Source organism: Mesoplodon mirus, assembly GCF_964341445.2.
Source record: "Mesoplodon mirus genome assembly, chromosome: 5".
Classification (NCBI taxonomy): Eukaryota; Metazoa; Chordata; class Mammalia; order Artiodactyla; family Ziphiidae; genus Mesoplodon; species Mesoplodon mirus.
The window spans coordinates 142212833-142231922 of NC_138980.1; the positions used below are offsets into that span (position 1 = coordinate 142212833).

Consider the following 19090-nt stretch of genomic DNA (forward strand, 5'->3'; position numbering starts at 1 on the left):
CCTTTTCCAGAATGTTATTTGATTGGAATCATACAGATCCCATACATTTCAGATTGACTTCTTTCATCTAGTAATACACATTTAAGTTTCCTCCATGTCTTTTCATGGTTTAACATCCCAATTTTTAGTGCTGAATAATATTTCACCATCTGGCCATATATCACAATTTATTTATTCATTCACATGCTGAAGAATATCTTGGACTAACCCAGTAATCTTAAATGCTGTTTTCTAAGTGGCAAAGGATCTAGACCACCAAGCTACAAGATGGTGCAGCACACCCGTGATGTCTGGCTGGTGGTCGACACAAAGAGAAAAAGGGTCTTTGGTGAGAGTGGTGGCCAGGTGGGTGACAGGGAGGGACAGGAAGAAAGCAAGGAGAACAACAAAGAAATAAGGAACTGTAAGCCTTTGACCTTAATTATAAAACACCCCAGCACCAACTAAATGCTTGTGCAGGCATACACAGGAGCCCACCAGGGGCTAATCAAACTAGGAAATGTTACATTGCTAAAAATCACTGGAGTTTTTTTTTTTAATTAAAAAAATTTTTTTTTGGCTGCATTGGGTCTTCATTGCTGCATGCAGGCTTTCTCTAGTTGCGGCGAACAGGGGCTACTCTTCGTTGCAGTGCACGGGCTTCTCATTCCAGTGGCTTCTCTTGTTGCGGAGCACGGGCTTTAGGGTGCACGGGCTTCAGCAGTTGTGGCACGAGAGCTCAGTAGTCGTGGCTTGAGGGCTCAGTAGTTGTGGCTCACAGGCTTAGTTGCTCTGCAGCATGTGGGATCTTCCTGGACCAGGGATCGAACCTGTGTCCCCTGCATTGGCAGGCGGATTCTTAACCACTGCACCACCAGGGAAGTCCCAGTCACTGGAGTTTTTAAAATCTGTTATTTGCTCAAAATAATTGGATCTCGGAATAGGCTTTTTAGTGCTTTTTGTTATATTACAGCTTGGTTTGTTATGCAGCCTCTACATTTTAAGGGGAAAGTTAGTGGTACTTGGACCTTTGGAACTTGTCCCTTTATCTTTTGGTTTACTTCACAGTCATTACCCAGGTAGCCTGGGGATGGTGTGTTCCAGCTGGTCAACCTCATGGGCTGCCCCCCTCTGTTTTCAGCTGCCTTTCTCCCTCTCCTCATACTTATTCTTGTTGTATTAATACCTACTGACTCATTCTCAGCAAAGCGATCTAAGAAGTAGGCTGCAGACCAGCATGATGAATTGTAGGTGTCAATTATTATTAAACACAGTTATAAAAGTTTACATGTATTACTGAGTAGAGACTGGACACCTTCCATATTGGTGTCGTTTTAACAGCCCTACAAAGGAACTGCTGTGATTTATAACCTCGTTATAGATGGGAGCCCTGAGGCCCCAGGCTGTCACAAGCGAAGGTGTGGATTTGAAGCCGAGTGTGCCCAAGTCTGACTCTCTTGCCACTGTGCTCTGCACTTCCCCCATTACCTGTGACGGACTCAGGCTCTCTCAGTGCATCTCTGTGATCAGGGCTGTCTTACTAGTAAGAAGAAGTCTCCAGAGCTGTTGTGCCCTTTGCTTCTACTAAAGTGGACTTAAGGGAATAGGTCTGCAGCAGTTGTACTGACATCTGTGTGTTTGCCCAGGAACCTCGGCAGAGGATTTGGGCATTTTGCTGCATGATGCAGAACTGCAGGATGAGAAAGATCCAGGGGAGGGACCTAGGATCTAGAAAGATATGGGAGAAGAGCTGGAGTTGGCAGAAGGAGAGGAAGAACAAAGAATTAGATAGTGAACTCTCAGGCTTCTTTATGAAAAGGAATTGAAGCCCCACTGTGGGCTGGGAGGTACCATGGATTGTAAGATGCACCATCAACTTAATAATAGCTTTATTGTATTTAAATGTACCTGTCAGTTTAAGATGTTCAGAACATTGAATTGTAAGGAGAAAAAAGTGTAACCTAGACTTTGTTTCTGTCTTCCCTTAAAATTAGGGAAATACAGTCTACCGGGAACCTTGAACTTGCTCAGGCAGTTTGCCCCGACCTCTTCCCCCATCCCTGATACCAGAGTGTTTCTCTCAAGAGGAAAAGGAAGAATAGCCCGAGTAGGAGCCATTTCTTTTATTCCTATCTTCTTCACTAGATAGCCTGGATCCAGGCCAGGAAGGGTACAACTTTGGAGGGATGTGGTCATTTGACACTGGCCCTTTCTGAGCTTGTTCGTTTATTTATCTAGTAAGAAATTCATTTCTGTTTTGAAAGTTCTGGATTAAAGTTAGGAGACCAGAGTTTAAGGCTTGTAAACTGCCCAATTTAAGCAAAATTTCTCTGGGTCTCACCTTCCTCAATAGCAAAACCATAAGCAGGTTTCAGGGTAAGGTGTGTAAGTGTGTATGTATATGTGTGTGTGTGTGTGTCTGTATGTGTGTGTGTTTTCCTTGGTCATCTGTCAGTCCCTCCCAGTTCTAATATCCCGTGGTTTTTATGACTGTAAACCTTGCTTGACACTCTCTGGGTGAAGTTGCACTTAGACGGATGGAGGGAGTGTTGAGCCACCTTTTTCTATTGGATGGACGTACTCTGGTATACACTGGGGGAACCTTTTCTCTTTGACTGAGAAACATATGAATAGTTTTGGTTTTAAAGTCAGTGTGTCTAAAATCTGGAGGTGACTAGGTACTACGGTAGGACATATTAACTAGTCATGCAAACATGTAGAAATAGTTTTGGTAGGATTTGCTTGATTGTTTTAAAATGGAAGGATCTCAAGAATTTGTTTCTTCAGTTGTACGTACTGGTCATGGTGCTCTATCAATGAAAATCTTTCTATATCAAGAAAGATTTAGGCTCATTTGCCAAAATGAGTCTTTCTTTTTTTGAATTATGACTGTTGTGAATAGAAGCTTTCTAGATTTCACTGATTCCAGCCATCCGGTGCAGAATGTAGTACCAGGGCTCCTTAAGCAAAGGCATGTTACCCCCTCTGGGAATCCTGGCTGGAGTCTGGCTCCCCAGGCTTCTAGACATGCTGCTCTCATAGATGCTTCCCTGGCCACGCCAGCAGAAAGAGCACCAGGCCATCCTCTGTCCCTTGACCCTGCTTTATTCTCCTTTGTAGTAAACAAATAAACAATCTGTTGTTTGTCACCTCCCATAAACGTAAGCTCCATTGGGAAGGGACTTTCCTGTCCTTTTCCTGTGCTGCCCTCAGTGCCTGGCACAGTGCCAGGCATGTAGTAGGGGCAATAAATTTTGAATGTCTAAGTGCCCTGTGGAGCTTATGTTGAGTGGAGAAGACAATAAAAGTATGTGATAAATAGAGTGACGACCTGCTGTATTTTTCTGCAGAGCATTTAAAGGGACAGAGAGTGATGGGGTTAGAGAATGCTGACCTTGCAGAGAGAGTGGAGTGAGGGAGGGTCTCTTCAAGGAAGGGATGTTTGCATGGAGCCCTGTGTGTCAGGGGTCCCCAAGCCCTCTCCAGATTTGCTCGTTAGCAAGGACTCATAGAACTCAGCATATAGTCAAACTCATGGCTAAGATTTATTACAGTGAGAGATAAAAAGCAAAATCTGCACAGGGAAAAGGCATGTGGGGTGAAGTCCAGAGGAAAGTAGGTCAGGCTATAAGAGTCCTCTTCCAGTGAAGTCACACAGGATGCACCAGCAGCAAGTTGTGACAATGCGTGGGAAGTGCTGTCTACCAGGGAAGATCATTAGATCCTGAGTACCCAGTATGTTTACTGGGAGCTGGTCAGGTAGGTGCCCTCTGCCTAGGATGACCCAAAGTCCCGGATTCCCAGAAGGAAAGCAGGAGTCCTGCACAAACCACATTGTTTGTGCTGTTTAGATACAGTGAGCCATTCTTATTAGTTAGGGAAAGTTTTATATCAGTACAGAAAACCGTTTGACAATCGAGTTCCCAGATTGTTGATGCCAGCCAAGTGCCAACTTGCAAGCAGGACTTTCTAAGGAAAGGCGGTCTTAAGCCTGCTTTGTTACCTCTTTTTCTGAATAAAGGCCAGTGTAGGGGTGCTTGTGTTGGGGAGTGAGGAACTATATGAATGTTTGAGGCAAGAGCATTCCCAGCAAAGGGATAATCCAGAGCAAAAGTTGGGAGTCTGTAGCAGGTTTGGCGTATTTGAGGACATGGGAAGCTCAGAGTGGCCAGAGCAGATGGAGGGAGGAGGGTGGTCAGACATTAGGTTCCATGGTGAGAGCTGGTTTCTGGGCATAAGGACCCCCTACACTAGACCGTTTCATTCCACTGGCCTTCCAGAGGTGCGGATGGGGAAGTGGACCAGCATTTATTGAGCCTCTGCTGTGAGCCAGGCTCACTTCTAAAAGCATCACATGTGACTTCTCATTCAATTCTCTCACAACCCTTGACATAGAATGAGGATTACAGTAGACGTGGGGCACAGAAAGGCTAAGTCCCATGGTCAAGGTCATACAGTTAGTAAGAGAGTGAGTTTTAAGCCCAGGTAGTCTGAGCAGAGTCCACACTCTGCTATCCACGATGAGAATGATGTGGAAGAGTGTTTTAAAACTCCAGGTTGCAAACTATTAATAGACTGTGAAATTAATTGAGTGGATCAGGACCAACATTTTAAAAACAAATTAGATAGAATAAAATAGAATAGAACAGGTAGCATCAGAATGCACTGTGTGTAGTGAGGGCAGAATTGTTATATGAAACTTTTGCGTCATTTGAAACACACACACATCCATATATGCATATGAGTAATAGGTTGTTTTGTAAAAGGTATTCCTTACATTGGGTGTTAATCAGAGAACATTGTATGCCACTGATCTAGCAAAGCTAAATGTTTTTATATGGATAAATCACTTTTTAAAATTACTCGTCCTGTTTCTAGGAACACCTGCGCTTTTACAGGTTGAGTAAAGTCCTAGGAGTTCATTTTTGGAAACTTCTATTTAGAAACGGGTACTGGAAGGTTATAACAGAGTTAATGCAGGCTGTAACAACCGCCTCCCCCCTATACCCCTTCATCAGGGTACTTTACCACATGCCAGAGGTCTCTGTGTTTAGTGGAGGAGCACAGATTGCCGTCCTCAGCTTTGAAGTCTCCCTGTGAGTACCCATCATCATAGGGCTGCTGGCCAGGGTAGCCCTGCCTGCCCATCCACTGCCCATCTGCCTTGCTGTGTCCAGCAGGAAAGGAGATAGGGGTGGACGGACCAGGTATATTGTCTGCAAACCTGGCTGATTCTCTTTAGGTACTGCTCTTATGGCCCAAAGTCATGTTGGGGAGGGCAAATACAGAAAAGGAAGAACCTAAATTATAAAATTTTAAATATTTGAAGAAAAAGGGATGTAGACCAGGGTATATAATTACAACATTGCTTTCCTGTTATATATAGCATAACGTGAATGGAATTGGTTTAAGGATTTTAGAAGAAGGAAATCTTATGCACTAAAATTTTATGATATAACTAGTGTCTATTATCAATGTCAGCGTAATTTAGACCTGATGAAAAAGAGCCAAGAGACAGTCAGGAATTGGTCTTGCTGATTTCAAGAGCCTGTATTGGCAGTTTATGACATCTAAGATATTCTTTACTTTATGCCCCTAATTTTTTTTATTGGAGTATGATATCTCTATCATATCCATGAGAATGTGTAATAACAACGGCAAATGAACACAGAAAACTTCCTGGAAAAACTGTGTGTGTTGAACATAATGCAAGTTATTCTCACAAATGGATAACTGTTTATACAAAAGAACTGCCACACATTAGGCTTGTTAACTTTCTGAAAACTAGTGTATAAAGAGTATGCATTTCATCAAAATAGCAGAGCTGTGGGAGTACCTTTTCCAACAAACAGATAATTTCTCCAAAGCTACAGTTACTAGTTACTTCTTTCCAGGCAAAAGTTTCAAATGTAGGGGATGATTTCAGACAGTGATTTTCCTTCTTCTAGATTTCAGAGCATAGCAAACAGTAATAACAACTATCATTTACATAATCTTAATGGTAGCTAATGCGTACCTAGCACTTACTCTGTTTCTGGCATTGTTCGAAGCATTTTATATTTATTTACTCATTTAATCTTCAACAACTCTATGGAATATAGTTTCTATTTTAAGGAGGAGGAATCTGAGACACAGAGAGGCTCAGACATGTGCCCAGTGTCAGTACTGGAAGAGCTGCTGGGAGGCAGTAACTGGCAGAGCCAGAATGCAGGTTTCTGCTCGTAACCATGACGCTCTACTATCTCTTCCTTCATGGTTGTAGTTAAGAGGCCCAAGGACCTGGTGAGGTAGATAAAGCAAGTATTGCTGTTATTTCCATTTTAAGAGAGAAAGCTTCAGAGGTTAAGTGACTTGCCCCAAATAAGCAAGTTAGACAGTGGCAGAGTCTGGGGCAAAAACAGTCCTAAATATGAATTAATAAGCCCTCTGTATTATGTAGGGTTCTCCAGAGAAACAGAACCAATAAGGTGTGTGTGTGTGTGTGTGTGTTTATTTACTTGTTTGTTTGTTTATTATAAGGAATTCGCTTTTGTGATCATGAAGGCTGGCAAGTCCCAAGATCTGTAGGGTGAGTGGGCAAGCTGGAGACGTAGGAGAGCCGATGGTGTAGTTCCCATATAAAGGCTGCCAGGAAGAGCCAGTGTCCCAGTTCAAAGGCAGTCAGGCAGGAAAGGATTCTCTTTACTGCCCTGACGCTAGGGAAGGATCAGTCCTTTTGCTCCATCCAGGCTTTCAGCTGATTGGTGAGGCCCACCCACCTGAGGGAGGACAATCTGTGTTACTCAACCCATTTAAATGTTAATCTCATCCAAAAACATTCTCATAGAAACACCCAGAATAATATTTGACCAAAGAGCTGGTACCCTGTGGTCCAGTCAAGTTGACACATAAAATTAACCATCATAGTCTTCAGATTCTCTGGTGTCTTTGACTTTCTTTCTTTTTTTAAAAAAATAAATTTATTTATTTTTATTTATTTATTTTTGGTTGTGTTGGGTCTTCATTGGTGCACGCGGGCTTTCTCTAGTTGTGGCGAGCAGGGGCTACTCTTCGTTGCAGTGTGCGGGCTTCTCACTACAGTGGCTTCTCTCATTGTGGAGCACAGGCTCTAGGCACGTGGGCTTCAATAGTTGCGGCACGTGGGCTCAGTAGCTGTGGCTCATGGGCTCTAGAGCACAGGCTCAGTAGTTGTGGTGCAGGGGCTTAGTTGCTCTGTGGCACATGGGATCTTCCCAGACCAGGGATCGAACCCATGTTCCCTGCATCGGCAGATGGATTCTCAACCACTGCACCACCAGGCTTTGACTTTCAAACAACATTTTCTCAAGACCTTCAGACTATCCCACGTGACTGCTCACTCTATTTACTTATCATTGGAGCTTAGAGGAGACAGCATGAAGGGTCATCTGCAGTCTACCCGCGAGAAGGAAGTGGGAGGATAGGGTCAGAGCTGCTAATAGCACCTCAGACTCTGGATGGGAATTCAGAGGCAGAAATCTGAACGTTAACCCCTCGGGCCCATCATTTCAAGTGTATTGAAAGTATTTTAACAAATTGCCTTAAGTCACAGGACTGGTGGCTGGCTGATCATGGCCATTCAGTGGTACAGGAGATCATTTCTGTCATGACCAACTGGAGTTAGGAATTGGAGTTAGACCACGTCTGGTAAATCCTTTGCATTTTACTCTCAGAAGTATGTTCTCCTGAACTTACTCTCTTTTGTACTCAAGCATGACCAGTGATTTTCGTGCATACCCGATAAAATGTATTGGTGTCCACAAGGGGGCTTCAGTTTTCTATTTTTCAACTTTTGCTTTCAGTGATACTGTACATTTTGTTTTATTGTTGTTGCTGTGCATACCAGAAGTAGAACTGTTTGCTTGTTTCCCATAAGCACTTGCCATCACTGAAAAGAGCTTTGAGAGCTAAGGACAGTGGAAGAATGAAGTCAGCAAAGTCTGAACCAGTGACTTGGAGGCCTGAAGGCCTGAAGGGGTCAAATAGTGGGAGAGTCAGTTCACAGATATTTCACATCTCTCATATGAAACTCAAAACAAAGGTCTGGGTTTTTAAATATTAAGAGCATAATTTGGATATATTGGATCATAATTTTTCTAAGTCTCACTAACCTCCTATTTAAGTTAAAGGTGAATTAAAAAATATATCATTCCAGGTTCAAGTGTTACTTTTTTCAGATACTAACTCCTTAAACCATTATTTCTTGGGCTTTGGGTCATGTTGAAATCTGAATTCAAGTTTGGAGTCTTTGTTTTTCTTGTCCCCACCCATTTGAAGTTTCCGTTACCAAGGACTAGGCATTAAATCAAGCCTCACCGAAAGCAATGGACCTTTTAATTGAACTAAATTTGGTTTGAGTGGAAGTGGAGACCTGAGGTTACTAGCTCTTGTTTTCAGTGGCAGGTTTTACATTTGTTTTGGAAGATGGTGTCTTCCAGAGGCAAGAGGAGCAAAAGCAGTGTTTCACAGAAGAGTAGCTACAGTGGAAAACATGCTTCATCCAGCTTTCGTATGCATGGTGTCGGAAAAAATGAGTATCTACGAGTCATGGGAAGAGAAATGGCAGTACATTTCCAAATCAGTTCAAGTTCCTGAAAAAATGAGAATAAAATGCACAGATGGATTTAAAAATGTAAAGGGTGAAAAACTTGAATGATTGGACTTGGAGTTTTGTTAAGCAGTCCAACTTGTGTATTTTATAGAAACTGTAGGCTTTCCATGGATTAAGTGAAGACCAAAACTTTATAATTTGAACATTAGGTTGATTAACATTTCTGGTAGCTATTAAAAAATTGATGTCCTTAGAGTTTAGGGCTGAAAAATCCTCAGTGGGCATATTCCAAATGCCAAGATATAGGAGCATCCACTGACAACACAATCATTAAATGGATAAACTATTTATCTCAAATTATGGAGGAATGCTGTGGGATTAAACAAAATGTACAGCACATATTATAGAATAGCCAATTTATGGTTATCAAAGGGGAAAGGGATGGGGGGAGGGATAAATTAGGAGTATGTGATTAACAGATACACACTACTATATGTAAAATAGATAAGCAACAAGGATTTACTATGTAGCACAAGGAACTATATTCAATATCTTGTAATAACCTATAATGGAAAATAATCTGAAAAAAAATATATAACTGAATCACTTTGCTGTACACCTGAAATTAAGTTAATATTGTAAATCAACTATACTCCAATTAAAAAAAAGTTTAAAAAAAGAATAGCCTTAAAAGTGGTAATCAGGGTCTTCCCTGGTGGTCCAGTGGTTAAGAATCTGCCTTCCAATGCAGGGGACATGGGTTTGATCCCTGGTCAGGGAACTAAGATCCCATATGCCGCGGGACAACTAAGACCGCATGCCACAACTAGAGAGCCTGCACACCGCAACTAGAGAGAAGCCCATGCGCCTCAACTAAGACCCAACACAGCCAAATAAATACTAAAAAAAAGGAAGTGGTAGTCATTAAACTCCAAATGACTTTTAAGTAATATGAAGAAATCACATCTATCCTCAGAGCCAAATCTGATGAAGAAGATGGGTAACATAAAGGTAATATTTATTGAATGCTTACGATGTGCCAGATAAAGCTTTTTCTAAGCACTTGCAGATCTTAACTTACTCATTATACATAATCATTCTATTATTTCTAGTTCACTATTGAGGAAATTGAGGCACAGAGAAATTGAGAAATGTGCCGAATGGCCTGTCATATCTGGTAGGTAAATGTAGGAATCCTATGTACTTTCTAATCTCCCTATCTCAAATTCTGTTTAGTTACAGGTAAGTTATTTCATAAACTGCCTTTTCTACTGAGAAGAACAGCCCCTTAGGCCAGAGCGATTACCTAGTAAATTGCTTAGGATTGAATTTTTAAGCAAGTTGGTAACAAGTGTAGAAGATGATCAGGTTCTAGTCAGAGAGCAAAGGATGACACATAAGCTTGGGAATGTGCACAGAATTTCTGGGGGGAGGACATTTATAAATACAGAGAGAAATGAGAAAATCTAGTCAGTGATAAAGCCGCCATCTTTGGTTTTGGTGAAATATCACGTGACTGCAGGATTAGAGAAACTCGAAACAGCCTAATTCCATCAGACCTGGTGTGTCTTTTTTTTTTTTTTTTTCCGGTACGCGGGCCTCTCACTACGTACCGAAAAAAAGGCCTCTCTTTCTTAGTAACCATCAGCTTTTATTGCTTTTATACTTTATATAAATGCATATGCAGTTTAAATTATTAATTTTGAATAAATAACGATGAATCCTATTTTTTATTGAAACCTCATAAACCTCATAAATAAACACTACAACATGCTCTGTATTTCATCTGGCATTTAATTATCTGTCTGTTTTGAATTAAGAATCTTCATGCTTTAAAAACTCGGTGAATGGCTTCAGTTTTTAAATCTTTGTGCAAGGGCTATTCAGTTTACTAGTGTTATATGATTGGAATTGGTCCTTTCAAGATCTGTGATTCTCTTCTTTTTAAGGTGTGGGTGAATTCTCTCACTGAGATTACCAGTGGTGAACTCTGTGCAGAAGATGGGGACTCCTCCCCACAGGACCTTGCCTACTTGGTCTCTCCACCCAGCAATGGGCATTTGGCTCTCAAGTCCTTTCCTGGCCGAAGCATGCAGAACTTCACCCAGGCTCAAATCAATGAGGGTCAGCTAGTGTTTGTACACACTGGTATGTCACTGAGAAAAACAACGTGAAACTAAAATGTGTTTCAATCAGAGGTTAACATGTAGTCAAACCTAATAGCTGCTGAAGGAAAACCACAAGCCATCTAATAATTTTGCAAACTCTATAATTTTTTAAAAAGTGACACAGTTTGGTGAGGTCAATAATGGCAAACATTAGAGAGTACCTGTAACTCACACGTGGCTTACTCACACTGTCGTGTAAGGCCTGCGCTCATATATATGCCTCTCAGAGAGCCTTTTCCTGACCACACACTAAAATAGCGTCTCTTCCGTCACCCACTATCCCTTACCCTGGCTACCTGACATCGCAGTATAGATTGATTTGTTCATTTGTTTGTTGTCTGTCTTCCCCACTAGAGTATAAGGGCTAGAAGAATAGGCTCTTCCTTTTGTTTGCGCTTATATCCTCAGCACAGTGCCTGGAACATAGTAGGTGCTTAATACAAACTTATTGAAAGAATGAAATCATATTGAATACCTATTATGTGCCAGGTAATGTTCCAAATGCAAGGGATACATTAGTGAACACAACAAATGTATTTGTTAAATGAATGAACACACAAATGAATGAATAAATATAACTGTAAATTTAAGAGACCCTGACATTAAAAGACTTTGTTTTCTTCCTTCTGGTCATCAGTAAATCAGTAGGCCAAATAGCCACTGATTTAAATCTGCAGAAGGGGTGATCTAACCTGCCTTTGTTTCCAGGCTACCCTTGTCAGTGGTCGCAGAGAGGAAGCCACCCATTCCCAGCCTGCAGGAGGAAATGGGGGGGAGCATGAGCTGGGAGCACATGATGGGAAAGCTAAAAGCCATATCTTTCAAGCCATGTTTAATTATCTTCTTTGAAAATACAGTAAAGAAAATAAAGATTAAAATCTTCTAAATTCAAATGTAGTAATTTCCTGATTATCTTTGCAGTTAAGTACAAAGAATCCCCAGATAATCTGAAAAGCATTTACTATGTGACCGCTGTCATCTAGTGGTACCAAACCTGTAGCCCGGGGACCTGTTGGGGATTAGTTTTATTGCAACAGGATCCTAAGTCCACCCACATATGTACCAAAGCATTATTTCTAGACTGAATGATCTTTTCCACATATGTGTGTTTTTATTTTTTAATTGCATGCAGATGCGCTCATTAGTAAAATACAATTTATTTTAAGGGACATTGAAGTGACAGGATGTTTCTGCCAATTATGTATGGTTTTGATTAGTAGATACTAAAAATCCAGGTATTATTAGGCAAGGGACTAGGAAGGTTTTTTTGTTTTTCTTTGTTTTTTTTTTTTTTTCTTGCGGTACGCGGGCCTCTCACTGTTGTGGCCTCTCCCGTTGTGGAGCACAGGCTCCGGACGTGCAGGCTCAGTGGCCATGGCTCACGGGCCCAGCTGCTCCGCGGCATGTGGGATCTTCCCGGACCGGGGCATGAACCCGCGTCCCCTGCATCGGTAGGCGGACTCTCAACCACTGCGCCACCAGGGAAGCCCTAGGAAGTTTTTTATCTCTATGCAAGGATTATTTTATTTTCAAAATGGTGAGAACTACTCTAGAGACTTGCACAGGGGAGGTTTGGAATTTCTAAAACGATGCAGTTTGCAATGGAAAGGAGTTATTGACTCTCTGACACATGCTAGGCACTGCAGAAGGTGTAATCACATGTTCCATTTCATTTAACCTGAAGAAGTTCTCTGTGTGAGTGGAAGTGATGATCCTGTTTTAGAGATGAAGAAACTGAGGCTCAGAAAGATATAAGTTGGTCTGACCATAAAGCTGGGCTTTCTCCACTAGCTGCCACCCATTGAAGGCTAGAGTAGGTTGAAGAACTGAAGTTACCCTTTGCAGTGAAGGATTAAAATATAAATAAGCGCTCTGGATTGATTTATTTGTTAAACTACCAGGTCAATATTTGCTTTTGGCAAGTAGAGAAAATAATTTCTCCTTAAAAAGCAGGAAGGAGGATTATAGTCAAGCTCTTTGAGAGTGAATCATTACATTTTGTAAATGGACTTGGAGGCAATAATAGCCTTCAAAGTGGCTGGAGCCCAGCTGCGGATGAGTCTCTTGCTGAAACCAGCTGGTTCTCCCTGCTACATCTGTCCATCAGCAGCCCCAAACAAAGGCTTAGGTTTAATTAGTCTCTCTTAGCATTTATATTTGCAAAGTACTCTGCCATTAATCTAATTCATTATTCCACAGAACAACCTAAGTAGGTCGATAGAGCTGAGAAGTGGAGGAGCTAAGTGATTTCAGGTCGCCCTTCTGAAAGTACAGTCAAGTCAGGAAGATCTGAGGTTGTACAATAGAAAATCCACAGGTCACAGCTGCTTTCATGTTTCTCTCCTTCCCCCTCTTTGGTCATAATTAGTATGATAGTTAGGGCATACCCAGTACACTATTCTAGTATTTGTTTTGATATAATTCCTTCCTATTCCATTTCTGTTTTGTTTCCAGATTCATGAAATGTTCGAAGTGCCTAATGGCAGAAAGCATTCTCTCCCTAATTTCACATTTAATTAAATACAATTTTCAAAGTGCTATTTCTAGTCAAAACGAGCAAAGAAAAATAACATTTCGTTGTGGGCCTCTGCTCTGAATTAGGCAGACCCAGAATTCTCTTTCTCTGTTTTTTTGTGGGGTTTTTTTTTTTTTTGCTGTTTTTAAAAATATGACTCTTGAGTGTTTTGGAAAAAAATTTTAAAGGCTGTAACCTTTTTTTGGTGAGGAATCAGAACTCCCTGGGTTTGCTTAGATAACAGAGCCTTGAGAGACCGTTAAGCTATCAACCAGCCCTTTATTAAATCATGTTATTACGGGAGTAGTAGGTAATTGCAGAGTGAACCATGCCTCCTTTGTTCCCTGCCACATGTCCCGGAGGGCAACAAAGAGGACATTTCTACCCATTACATGATGCAGAGACCTGTGGGCCTGCAGATTTACTGCTGGATGAACAATTTCAAAGGGTGAGGGGACTGTGATCATCAGGCTGTCTGCATGGTGATCTTGCCTGGTGCTTTGGGAGTCAGATTGGTAAAGCACTCCCGGGAACGGGATCAATAGGGGGTCCGACTCAACTTCTGTTTCGCACATAAGTTAATTTATAACTTTTCTGGTATCACTAATTGATCCCTTGACAGAAGTATGTGAGTAGAATTCTCTTCTTGCAGGAATTTAACAAAACTGGGGCTGAGTCTTTCTCCACTTTTCTCTTTCCCCTCTTAGCAGAAAACAGCTAGTTTGAAATAGATGAATAATGGGAAATTATTTGGGGGGGAGGGGCTAAGTGTTATTTACTTCCCTCTAGTTTTCATTTTTCTTATTATCAAGTGTTATCAGTAGTTCAGAAATTGCTAAGGGCTGTGTGTGTGTGTGTGTGTGTGTGTGTACATTGCATGCATGTATTACTTTTATTGGTATACATTGATGCCAAAATAATAAAATGCAGGTGATGAACATGTTTTAAAATTTTTAAAAAAATTCTTAGAGGTCACATCTTTGCTTTCTTTTATTACTCTCAGGAGGGGGTGAGGCAGGAATATGCATTTTAGACCTTTACTGATGTTCTTTTAACTTTGTGTTTTGGCAATATTTGATTTGGTGAGCTCAGTGACTATTAACATACTCTCAAATTGATAGGGGTCACTTTGCAGGGGGATCAGGTGGGAGAGAAGGTGAAAGTGGGTGGCTTTTGCAAAACAACCAAATTGACCAGAATGTAATTTCTTCTTTTAAAGGAGCAATGTCAGGAGGCTTTTATTTTCAGGTTACTGATGGTTTGAACTTTGCACCACGACAAATTTTTAGTATCACAGCTCGAGCTCTGATCATTAGCTTAGAAGTAAACAGAGGACTGAGCATCTTTCCAGGTAAGATTTTAACTTCATTGGGTGTTTGGGTTTAAGTGTTTTTCAATTTATTTAGAAAGTTCTACCTGAATGGTATAACGTATCATCTTTTACTGTAGAGTGATATCAACAACAGTTACAAAGTCCCAGAAAGAATTGTCTCTTTGCAGGAATTTCGCAAAAACAAGGCTGGGTTTCCCTCACCCCTCTCTTTCCTATCTCCCGTTCCTCAGAAGAGGGCGTGTTGGTGAAAGGCAATGCTGGGAGGAATCTTTATGTTCCATGTGTACTTTCTTCCTGCTCTCTCCTTAGGGTCCTTAAAGAAGCAGGAGAGCCAGGCTCTGTCCTGACCATCTAGATCTTGGGGTTTTCATTTCTGAATATAAAACGCTGTGTATCAGGGGGACCATCAGGATTTCACTGAGTTCCTGCTTCGGGGCCCTGAAGCCTTTGGACTGCTTTTTGCCAAGAATGGAAAGATCTAAGGTAGCATCTCTGGCTCAGTACCCTCACTGCAGGAATAGAAAAAGATTTACCCAATTGCAGGGGTAATAAAAAAGGAGGAAAAAAAATTAAAACTTATTTCCCAAAAAAAGCACTGAGGTAGACGGCACAGGAAATAATAAAATTTTATATTTCAGTTAAAAAAAAAACCTGTGCACTGTAACTTGTTCAACTGATACGCATTTTCAGTCAAGTATAGATGGAAAAAGACACTAATCATTTTATTAATTATGGCCCCTCCATGGTTACTCTAGCCAGTTGTTCTCAAGCTCTGGGAAGATTTAAAAAATACCAGTGTCTCAGCCTCACCATACACCAATTGAATGGGAGTCTTTGGAATGGGTCCTGGCCATCATTATTTTTTAAAGTCCCAGGTGGTTCTGAAGTACAGCCAGGACTGAGATCCATGGGGCTAGCATTGTACTAGCCTTTTAATCCTTCCATCTATGCAAAATAGGTGATATATTCACAGCAAGTTGGCAGAATTTGTGGCTTAAAGAGATGATATAACTTGGCTATGCAACCAGGAAATAGATAAAGCTTACATACCTCTATTGTAATCCTAGAGAAAAAGGTTACTGTTTGTAACTTTAAGAAAAAAACAAGAATTTTAAGGAGAAATTTTGAAATTTTTAGGTGCTTTAAGCATTTGAGCTCACAAAAAGAAACCTTATCAAAATCCAATTGAAGATATGTTAACCCAGATTCTTTTCTTCTGAAGCCTTTTATGTTCCATAATTTTTCTCTGAGAATAAGTGTGATGCTTCTATCAGGTTTTTCAAGGCAATTAGGGTGCCATTTAGTGTTTTCAAAAATAAGCAAACTACTGCACCCTAAAATTCTGAAAAATACAGCAATCTATTAAAAAAAGGGTCTAAAATCAGAGTAAATCTGGTTGCTGCAAAAGATTAAATACCTTTCATCTATTCTGGCTAAACTCTGGTTTAGTAATTGAAGACAGTTTTATTAGATTAAAGGGGAGTTACAGCCGCTACAGCTTAGAAAGTTTTGAGTTTCTGGCACCTGCTTTACTGAATATTAGTTTAGCAAGAAAAATGTGTTGTCACCTTTGTGGAACTATGCAAAACATATAGTTTTCTTAGCCCTGTGTTTAATATTTGGACTCAGCCCTGAGCCACCATCTCATTTCCCTTCCCAACATGTGCTGCATCTGCCCTGCCCTGGCCTCCCCGTATCCTGTATCCAAGAACGCTCCACTGGAACTTGCACGTTATCCTCAGATTCCAAAGTGAGCTGTTTCATTTTCCAGCTCCCTCTAGCTCATTAGGTCTGTTATTCTTGGTTTCTGTGTTGCCTTTTATCCCCAGACTGTGACTTATTTCCAACTCCAGCTCCTGGCCAGTAGGAAGGAAAATGGATTTTTATTGTATGTTTCCATCAGGTGGTCCTTACATTTGATCTGAAGTTAGATGGGTGTGGAATGAGAATAGAGCCACAGATTTTAGAGATGGGATGGACACTATGGGTCACTTGGTCCAGTTGTTCTTGGCATTCTTCCTACCCTAACATCCCCAAGTATCAGTGGCCCCCTCTGTTCTGCATCAGAATTCGTAGGTGTGGACATGGTTCTGAAGACCACATCTCCTCATCCTCTCTCCAGGACACAGTTGAGCCTTGCTCAGTCTGGCCCAGCAGCTTCCCCAGGATGTTGGTCCCTGATGCTGTGTGAAGCTGCAGGGATGATGATGACAGATGCCCCAGTCTTCTTCCCTCAGGACCCCCCATGTCAGGTCCTGCTGGGAGCAGACCCTGAGTGACCTCTGCCGCCCTCATCTATTAGCCAGCCCCTTGGCGGGGGGGATGGGAGGCACTCTGTGTCCCACCTCTGGGGTGACTCCAGCTGTCAGCTGTCCACTGTTGCTGCTCTTGTCAGACTTGAGTTGACCTGTATGTTCTGAAATATCAGGGAAAATCTATTCCTTTTTATAGAGCTATGGATTTGATAGAACTATAATAGGAGAAAATCTATTCCTATTCTAGAATAGATATTCAAATACTATTAATATTTATGTTTTTATAGTGTTTGATATTTTTTATCTACTGAACTGAGTTGTTAGAAGGATTTAAACAAAATAATGTGATCAAGTTTTGATCATCTCTATTTGGCACATAAAAAACACTGAGGCTTGGACAGGTTCAAAGTCATGTAACTAATAGGAATCCTAAGCCCCAAGACCGAGTGCCGATGCCAACCCCAAACCCTGTGCTCAGATCACAGCTCCTGCCCTTTCTGTACGTGCCTGTGTTCCAGGGCTGCCTCTATTTTAGAATATCAGTTCCCTGAGAATGAGACCATCATGGTGGCTATTTAGTTTGTCTCCTTCTTAATGTTATTGATGGGTTGATATACACAACCAGGAAAAGATACATAGCAATTTAATAAACAACAATTATACGGAAATTTTGTGTGTTTTACTCTCTTGGGTTATGGAAATACTGCAACCCGGAATTAGCCAACCTTTTTTTCACCCTCAGTGATCCCATGCCCATTGGGCTTTCCCCACCAGCCCAGCAGCCCGTGGCCACGATACTACCTCCTTTGCATATGCTGCCCTAAAAGTGGCCCTGGCTCTAGACTTGTAAGAATTTGTAGCGTTAGACAAGGTAGTGATAAGGATACTTAGTGGGTGAATGTTTTAAGGTTAGTCATAGCTCGTATGCCCTGCCAAATTTGAGAGTCACTCTTTAGCTCAGTTATTTTAAAGCAGGAAGAACTATAGTTCTAAACAAACTTTTTGCGAGTGTGAGCTAAGAAAAGAAATTCACTCGATGTGTATTTTCATTTTGTTATTTTGTATATATACACACATAAATACACATACATATATATGTGCATATATATTTGTGTGTATGCGTGTGTGTGTTTATATATATATTCTGTTTCTTTCAGGAAAATTTATTCCCCAGAAAGGAATTTTGTAACCAATTTTTTTCACCTTGAATGCCACCATTGAATGTGTTTGTTTATCTTTAGTGATGGCATTTTGGAACAAACTATGGCGTTAGGTCCTAGTCTTTCTGTGTATCCAAGTTGTACTTGGCTCTTTTACATAGAGTGTTGAGGAAGGGTTGACCTTGGGAGCTTTGTCAAACTAGTCTAGAATATAAGCTTACACAGACCTAGAGTTAAGTAACTGATTAGCGAAGGGTATTCATAGCAAACTGTGTGACTTCAATCCCCTTGGGGTTTGGTTATGCTATAGAGGGAATCATGTCTCACCAATGGGCCATCTGTCCTCCATGGTGGGAATTGAGGGAGAGAAGAAAGCAGAAGGAAGTCACAGCATCTCGCTAAAGGGTTTAGAGCAGAGATTTATAAAACCTTTTAGTCAGATGGTGTTGAAACACTGGATTGAGTATTGTAAGGCTTAGCAGGAGATAACCGAGAGCTGTAAGAAAAGATTGTCAATCTTCAAGGAAAAAATTAAAGGCTACTAAGTAGGGAAATAAGAGACTTATACTCGAGAGTACACTAATCATGCAAAATATATTATGCTAAGCGTCCAGTGAGGGTGCAGACTGGGTGAGCTACTTGAGTTCAGGGGAGGGAAATTTCCCATAGACTGCAATGGTGAGGGAGATCTTGTTGGCCAGATGGGTCTTAGGCTGCCCCTGCAGAGTCAGTAGCATTATGATGGGTGACAACAAAGAGGGGTGAGCATACCCGAGAGGACAGCATAAATGCAGATGTGAAGCCCAGGGAAGAGGCAGGCTGTGTCTGGAAGGTGGAGAGCAGAATCTCTCAGATTTCTTGCATGATTCCTCACATTTCCTAACTCAGATGTCATTTTAGCACTGAGCTCAAAGTAATATAGTGTAGGCAATATAGTGTCAACTTTTTAGTAATACTCATTTCAGAGTCAGTGAGACCTACGTTTGACCATTAGGCAAGTTGCTTAACCTCTCCGAGCCTTATCGTCCCTTCTTAGTGATGAGGAAACAAATACATACTTCTCAGGATTACCATGACATCTGAAAGAAAAGGCAGGACTGTGTTTGTGCAA

General features: G+C 41.2%; 1 protein-coding gene across 1 annotated transcript in view; it reads left to right on the forward strand.

Moving 5' to 3' along the window:
• LOC309804916 (chondroitin sulfate proteoglycan 4-like) overlaps positions 1 to 19090 on the forward strand; it is a gene marked incomplete at its 5' end in the record, with an annotated part of 65077 nt that overhangs the window by 24050 nt on the left and 21937 nt on the right. Inside the window, 2 exon segments of the mRNA XM_082622612.1 lie at positions 10498 to 10696; positions 14451 to 14582. Of these exon segments, the coding sequence (XP_082478738.1) occupies positions 10498 to 10696; positions 14451 to 14582 (331 nt within the window).